Genomic DNA, 8,500 nt, shown 5'->3' with positions numbered 1-8,500 from the left:
CCAGGAGAAAGCAGTGAGAATTCAGGAGCTGCTTGGTTGGGAGGAAATCCCACTGGAGTTGCAGGTAACAACTTGATCTCCATAGCAACTAACCGAGTAATCAGGAGTTTCAGGAATTAGCACTGTGTGTGTGTGTACGTGTGTGTGTTTACATGTGTGTATGTACATGTGTGTGTGTCCGTGTTTGTGTCTGTGTGTACGTGTGTGCGTATTTGTGTGTGTACGTGTTTGTGTGTACATGTGTACGTGTTTGTGTGTACATGTGTGTGTGTGTATGTGTACGTGTGTGTGTGTATACGTGTGTGTATCTGTGTGTATATGCATATACGTGTGTACGTGTGAGAGTGTGTACGTGTATGTATGTACGCGCGCACGTGTGTGTATGTGTGTGTTTCTGTACGTGTGTGTATCTATGTGTTTGTGTTCTTGTGTGTGTACCAGCGTGTGTTTATGTGTCTGTGTGTGTGCGAGTATGTGTACGTGTACGTGTCTGTATGAGTGTGTGTGTGTACGTGTGTATACCTGTGTGTGTGTGTGTGTGTGTGTGTGTACATGTGTTTGTGTATGTGTGTGTTTGCATGTGTGTGTGTGCGTTCGTGCATGTGTTTATGTACGCGTGTGTGTAATGTGTGTGCATGTACATGCATGTGTATGTGCACGCGTGTACATGTGTATGTATATATATGAGTGTACATGTGTACGTGTGTTTGTGTTTCAGAGTGTGTTTGTGTACGAGTGCGTGTGTACACATGTGTGAGAGTGTGTGTGTGTATACGTGTGTGTGAGTGTGTGTGATAGAGAGTGTATGTGTGTACCTGTCACTCACTTTTCTTTATCCAACTTCTTTTTGTACATTACCCTCTCTCCATTTTGCTATTTCTCCCTCTCTTTCCCACCCTCTGTCTCTCCTCCCCTCTCTCATGTCTATTTTTGGCACATGTCTCTCTTTCTCCCTGTTGGCCACATCTTTTTATTCATTCACAGGATGTGGATTTTGCTGGCTGAGACAGCATTTACTGCCCGTGCCTAAGATAAAACTCAGCCGTATAGCTGTGGATCTGGAGTCATGTGTAGGCCAGACTTTTTTTAAAATTTCAAAATATGCTTTATTCATAAAACGTATCTTTATATGTATATGTAGTCACAAACTCGCTTGGTTCTGTACAGTAGCGTATCATAGAAACAAACAAACATTGGAGTTTCAGAGATAGCAGGAACTGCAGATGCTGGAGAATCTGAGATAACAAGGTGTAGAGCTGGATGAACACAGCAGGCCAAGCAGCATCAGAGGAGCAGGAAGGCTGACGTTTCGGGCCTAGACCCTTCTTCAGAAATGGGGGAGGGGAAGGGAGTTCTGAAATAAATAGGGAGAGAGGGGGAGGCGGATAGAAGATGGATAGAGGAGAAGATAGGTGGAGAGGAAACAGACAGGTCAAAGAGGCGGGGATGGAGCCAGTAAAGGTGAGTGTAGGTGGGGAGTTAGGGAGGAGATAGGTCAGTCCAGGGAGGACGGACAGGTCAAGGGGACGGGATGAGGTTAGTAGGTAGGAGATGGAGGTGCGGCTTGAGGTGGGAGGAGGGGATAGGTGGGAGGAAGGACAGGTTAGGGAGGCGGGGACGAGCTGGGCTGGTTTTTTGGGGGGTTTTTTGAAGCTTGTGAAGTCCACATTGATACCATTGGGCTGCAGGGTTCCCAAGCGGAATATGAGTTGCTGTTCCTGCAACCTTCGGGTGGCATCGTTGTAGCACTGCAGGAGGCCCAGGATGGACATGTCGTCTGAGGAATGGGAGGGGGAGTTGAAATGGTTCGCGACTGGGAGGTGCAGTTGTTTATTGCGAACCGAGCGTAGGTGTAATGCAAAACTGTCCCCAGGCCTCCGCTTGGTTTCCCCGATGTAGAAGAGGCCACACCAGCTACAGCGGATGCAGTATACCACATTAGCAGATGTGCAGGTGAACATCTGCTTGATGTGGAAAGTCTTCTTGGGGCCTGGGATGGGGGTGAGGGAGGAGGTATGGGGGCAGGTGTAGCACTTCCTGCGGTTGCAGGGAAAAGTGCCGGGTGTGGTGGGGCTGGAGGGGAGTGTGGAGCGGACAAGGGAGTCACGGAGAGAGTGGTCCCTCCGGAAAGCAGATAAGGGTGGGGAGGGAAAAATGTCTTTGGTGGTGGGGTCAGATTGCAGATGGCGGAAGTGTTGGTGGATTGAAGTTTGACTCTATCCAAACAAACCAAAGACATCCCTTACACATGTACATATTTACATGTATTTGAGGCACTGGGAGGGTCCAATAAATGAATGGACCCCCATTTAATTTTGGCAGAAAGACCTCAGACCCCCCACTGCACTTTGGAGGCAGGTGCCCTGAGCTTTGAGGACAGCAATGTCTATCCCTGAACCAGTTGGGCTTTTCTTCCACTGACAATGGTTTCATGGTAATCACTCAATCTTTCAGTCCAGATTGTTTAAAAAGAATTCATATTCCATAGTAGGACTCCTCAAATATTACCTGGGCCTCTGGAATTGTAGTTTAGCACCAATACCACTGTGCCATCGCCTCCTCAGGGAATTTATTATGACATGCTGAGCCTCTGTGGCATTTTGAAGTTTATCATGATGTAGCCATTCATAATGAAGAATGATCTGCTTTAATTACACCAATCAGCAGGCACTATTGAACTTGATAATAAAACAAAGAACAGCGGGAAATCTGAACCAAAAACAAAAACTGCTGAAAAGGCTCAGCAGGTCTGACAGCATTTGTGGAGAGAGAAACAGAGTTAATGTTTCAAGTTCAGAGCCCAGAACTGTCCTGAAGAAGGGTCACTGGACTCGAAACGTTAACTCTGCAGTAGGATAGTTAATGCAGTTATCAGATAACAGTAGTGCTGTGATTTGGTGAAGAGAACAATGACTTGCATTGATTTAGCGCCGTAAGGGAAGTTAAATATCCCAGGATGTACCACAGGAGCAAACACAATCTTCCAGCAGGTCACGTAAGGAGATATCCTGGAAGATGAGCAAAACCTTGGTCGTAAGTGAGGTTTTAAGGAAAGTATTTAAGGAGGAAAGTGAGGGAGAGAGAGAGAGACCGAGGGGATCAGGGAGCAGATTCAGGGCTCGGAGGCCCAGGAGGCTGAGTCTGACTGTGTAATCCTATGAAGAAACAAAATTTTGAAGCGCAGAGAAGTCTGGAAGTTTCCAAGTGAAACCTGAGGAAAGATGCTGTGGTTGCAGAGAGCAGGCTCGCGGGCCAGGAGTGTAATCGGTGTAGGTAATATAAAAGCCAGCTTGAACTTTGTGATGAGTAATGCAATATCTCTCTCTCTCTCTCTCTCTCTCTCTGGAAGCCAGGGAAATTTAATAGTGTGGGAGAGAGCGTAGGAGGGAACTTGTAACCGAGGTGGGGGGTGCAGGGGCATGACCTGCACAGGGCTGGTCTGTTCCTCTGCCCTTCAGCTGACTCTCAGCTCCATCTCACTGAGATGCATTCTCTATAATCTCTGTCTATTTGTCTCCCGCAATCCTCACTTTCTTAAACCAGAAACCAGGGCCTAGTGGTGTTATCACTGGACTGTTAACCTAGAGACCAAGATAATGTTCTGGGGACCTGGGTTTGAATCCTGCCATGGCAGATGGTAGAATTTGAATTCAATAAATATCTGGAATTAACCAGTTTCATAATCTCTCAATCCATGACCAAACCCCCCTCCTTGATCTGACACAACCTGTCCATCTTCTCTCCAACCTATCCACCCCACCCATCCCACTGACCACTCCCTACCTGCACTCACCTATCACCATCCCACCCCACCTTCCCCAGCCCCACCCCTCTCTCTATTTATTTTGGAGCTCCCTTCCCCCTCCCCCATTTCTGAAGAAGGGTCCCGATCCAAAACGTCAACTTACCTGCTCCTCTGATGCTGCCTGGCCTGCTGTGTTCCTCCAGCTCCACACTGTGTTATCTCTGACGCCAGCATCAGCAGTTCTTACTATCTCTAGAATTAAGGGTCTACTGATGACCATGAATCCATTGTTGATTGTTGAGGGAAAAAAACATCTGGTTCACTAATGTCCTTTAAGGAAGGAAACTGCCATCCTTACCCAGTCTGGCCTACACGTGACTCCAGACCCACAGCAATGTGGTTGACTCTGAAGTGCCCTCTGGGCAATTAGGGATGGGCAATAAATGCTGCCTGGCCAGAGACGCCCTCATCCCGTGAATGAATAAGAAAAATGTCAAATTAACAAAGGTTAAGTGAGGAGGAGCGATTACAGAATTGAGTGTTGTATTCCCTGGAACTTAAAAGGTGAAGACCCGAACTGACTGAACTGTTTGATTTATTACGTATAGATACAGAGGCACAAAAGCAGGAGTTGCTGGAAAAACTCAACAGGTCTGGCAACATCTGTGTGGAGCAAGGAGAAACAGAATTAACGTCACTGGACTCGAAACATTAAGACGGTTTCTATCTCCACAGATTCTGCCAGATGAGATGAGTTTGTCCAGCAGTTTGTGTTTTTGTTTCAGACCTATCTGTGAAGCTGTTTACATACAGCCCTGATCACAGGCCCTTCTCTGCAAAGGAATAAACTGAGCTGAGAGCAGGCAGTGAGCTGGCTGCTGGTAGGATGCCGCTCTCTCAGCAGGGACAGGTTACCTGCCTTAGTCTCCTGGTCAGTGAGTTTCAAGTGAATGGTGAGTACACATTAAACAGAGAGGAAAAACTTATTGCACACGCATGATTTCTGAAGCAAAAACAGAAGTTTCTGCAAAAGCCCAGCAGATCTGGCAGCATCTGTGAAGTAAAATACAGAGTTAATGTTTCGGGTTCGGTGACCCTTCCTCAGAACCCCTCAGATTTTTCTTTACAGATGCTGCCAGACCTGCTGAGCTTTTCCAGCAATTTATGTTTTTGTTCCTGATATACAGCATCTGCAGTTATTTCGGTCCTGATTTCTGAAGCATTGAGAAACAATGCTAAGTAGATGTATTTAACTGGCAAGTTACAAAATTTGTACTTGGAACATTTAACAGTAGGGTATGGCTATATTCCTGGGGTTTTAGAGTCTTTTCTTTCGTTTATGGAATAAGGACATCGCTGGCCAGGCAGCAATTATTGCCCATCCCTAATTGCCCAGAGGGCGGTTCAGAGTCAACCACATCGCTGTGGGTCTGGAGTCACGTGTAGGCCAGACCAGGTAAGGATGGCAGTTTCCTTCCCTAAAGGACATTAGTGAACCAGATGGGTTTTTCCAACAACCAGCAATGGATTCATGGTCATCATTAGATTCTTAATTCCATTTTTTATTAAAATTGAATTCAAATTCCACTATCTACCGTGGCGGGATTCCAACCCTCCCCAGGATATTAGTTGGGTCTCTGGTTTAATAGTCTAGTGATAATACTACTATACCATCACCTCCTCTGATTTATGGCCGTAATGAGGCTATTTGGCCCATTGAATCAATGCAAACTTGTTAGTTCCATTAGCTCGTATTAGAAAATACCAAAGTGTTCAAGTTAAAAGTTGGTTGGCTCTCCAAGCTGGTTTGTTGTTTCGCAGACGTTTCAATACCCTGCTGGGTAACATCATCAGTGCAGCCTCCGATGAAGCATCGGTGTGTTTTCCCACCTGGTTTTTAAACTCTGGAGTCCGTTGAGATGGATTGCCTCACTTCCAGGTTTCCTTTGTAGTGGAATGTATATGGGGTCGAGTTCAATGTGTTTATTAATAGCATGTTTCATGGAGTGCCAGACTTCTAGGAATTCCCATGCCTGTCTCTGCCTAGCTTGTCCCAGGATCTTGGTGTTGTCCCAGTTGAAGTGGTGGTTCTCCTTGTCCATGTGGATTGAGATGAGTGAGTATTGGTCGTGTCTTTTTGTAGCCAGTTGGTCTTCACGTACTCTTGTTGTTAGTTTCCTTCCTGTTTGTCCGATGTAGTGTTTCTCCCAGTCTCTGCAGGGGATCTTGTAGATGACATTGGTCCTGTCCATGGCGGGGAGTGGGTCTTTAGTTCAGGTGAGCACTTGTCGTAGGGTTGATGTGGGTTTGTGTGCCACTCTGATGCCCAGCGATCGTAGGAGTCTTGTGGTCAGTTCTGACGTGTTCCTGATGTAGGGTAGTGTGGTGAGTGTGTCGGGGCGTGTAGTATCTTTCTGATGTTGTTCGTGTAGGCATCTTCTGACCCAGTTTTTTGGATATCCATTATCCTCGAAAACCTGGAAGAGGTATTCTTCTTCTTCTTGGCGTAGTTCCATGTTGCTGCAGTGTGGTGTTGCCCTTTTAAATAGAATTCAAGTTAAAAATTAAACCAGGGCTCATTCACTCAATAGAGCTGAGAGGCTGGATCAAAACAAGTATGATCCAGAGAATAAAAACCAAAAGAACTGCGGATGCTGTAAATCAGGAACAAAAACAGAAGTTGCTGGAAAAACTCAGCAGGTCTCGCAGCATCTGTGGAGGAGAAAACAGAGTTAACGTTTTGGGTCCGGTGACCCTTCCTCAGAATCAGAGAGATATGAACACTTGAACCAGGAGCCCTCACCCCCTCATGATTGCTCTGCTATTCACTGAGAGCAAAGCTGATCTGTTTGTGGCCTCAATCCCATTTTACAGCCTCTCTGCCCCTTCTCCCTCACACCTCCCTGAATATTTTGACCCCATTGTTGCTGAAAAATCTACCTCGCTCTGCCTTAAAAATATTCAATGAACCCACTTCCACTGCTCGCTGGGGAAGAGAGCTTCACAGACTCATGACCATCAGAGAGAAAAAAATTTTCCTCATCTCAGTCTTAATTTGGAGAGCCCTTATTTTTATACTGTGCTCTCTGGCCCAGAACTAATAATGCAGCCAGTTCTGAGTTTGAGACCCACCCTGGCAGGCTAAGAAATAGGATTTAGTTTTTGAAATTCTGAAATCAGTAAAAGTGACCTGGAAGCAGTGAGATTGTGGCTAAAAGCCAACACCTTAGAATGATAGAATCATTTCTGTGCAGGAAGAGGTCACTCAGTGCATTGTTCCTGTGCTAGCCCTCTGCAAGAGCCACCATGCATAGTCTCAGTTTGCCTACTCTTCTCTCTGTAAATTCCGAAGGGACTCGTCCAGCTCTTTTACAGATTATTTAGAAAGTTGGCTTCCTCCACCTTTTCCAGTGAGAATGCTCCAGATCCCAACACTGAGGCCCTCGAAAGAAGGAGACCTCCTGATGTTCCCCTGCCAGACCTACACGTGACTCCTGCCCGACATTGTTTGCCCGATTCCCAATACCCTCTGAAGTGGCGAAGCAAGATAATAATTAGATGTTTATTAGATTAGAAGAGCATTAGATCTTAAAGGCATCCACCGTGACTTTCTCATGGCGGTAAAAACTTGTCTGAGCCCCCACATCCTGACGGCTCATAAAAATAATTGGCCATCTGCCATGAGTGGCCATGTTGTTTCAGGGTGGATTTCAGGGGATATGGAGATCCTTTGTATTTCTGCCAGGAGACTGGGAGCGGTGTTGAGAAGCGATGCCCATGTGCGCTGGTATGACGACTTGGGCTATTCTGCTCCATTGCCCGAGAGGCAGTGGGCCTTGGCACTAGGCTGCAGTGGTGTGAATATCAGGTTACAGCCTTGCCGCTGCCAACTGGGGAAGAACACTAAACCTTTCACATTTGCTCAACAAAGGTGGAGTCTACAGTGAAGAAGAAAATAGAACAGGTGAAACACACCAATAAACGGCTCAATACCATGCACAAGGAGCCAACTACACATCTCGGCCACTCAGCAGCCAAGCATGAACCGGCGGGAGTTCCTTCTGAGAGTGATAGCAGACAAGATGCTTCCCCATTGTCTCACGACAGAGAGGTAATTGCATATTCAGTTATATACTTGCAGCAAGCATGGACATATAAATCCAATCAAGTTTACACTTAGATATCACCTTACAACTTTCCAAAGGCACTCACATTCACTGAGAGTTCCAGTGCTTTACAGTCAATGAAGCGTTTCTGAATCATAGTTACTGTTCCTTTTTATTCAACATGTTTGTGGAGATTACTGCCCGTCCCTAGTCGCCCTTTGAGAAGGTGGGGGTGAGCTGCCTTCTTGAACCACTGCAGTCCATGTGCTGTAGGGTGACCAACAATGCCCTTAGGGAGGGAATTCCAGGATTTTAACCCAGCGACACTGAAGGAACAGGGATATATCTCCAGGCCTAGTTACTGAGTGACTTGGAGGGGAACTTACAGGGGGTGGTGCTTGTTACTCCTCTCCCCAAATCTCTCCACATCAGACCAAGTCTTTTCTTCCATTAATCTGGGCAGGCACTGTATGACCTGTGTGTGTCTCTGTGTCAGTCTCTGTGCAGCAATGCAAAAGGGAGCAATTTATTCTTGTATATTATTGTAAAGCTCACATGTCTCAGCGACAGCTCCAGGACACCATGCCTTGAGTAAAAGGAAATGTTCATTTTTAAAATATTTTCTTGGAATTGTGATCATCATTGGCAA

General features: G+C 46.2%; 1 protein-coding gene across 1 annotated transcript in view; it reads left to right on the top strand.

Annotated features, from left to right (window-relative positions):
- Nucleotides 1-8,500, top strand: part of LOC109925095 — a 41,085-nt gene that overhangs the window by 25,754 nt on the left and 6,831 nt on the right. The window contains exons 6-7 of the mRNA XM_048599992.1: nucleotides 5-64; nucleotides 7,677-7,856. Coding sequence (XP_048455949.1) covers nucleotides 5-64; nucleotides 7,677-7,856 — 240 coding nt within the window. The remainder of the gene's footprint in view (nucleotides 1-4; nucleotides 65-7,676; nucleotides 7,857-8,500) is intronic.

This window comes from Rhincodon typus, chromosome 8, assembly GCF_021869965.1.
Source record: "Rhincodon typus isolate 14 chromosome 8, sRhiTyp1.1, whole genome shotgun sequence".
NCBI lineage: Eukaryota > Metazoa > Chordata > Chondrichthyes > Orectolobiformes > Rhincodontidae > Rhincodon > Rhincodon typus.
This window is presented reverse-complemented; position numbering and strand designations above follow the sequence as displayed.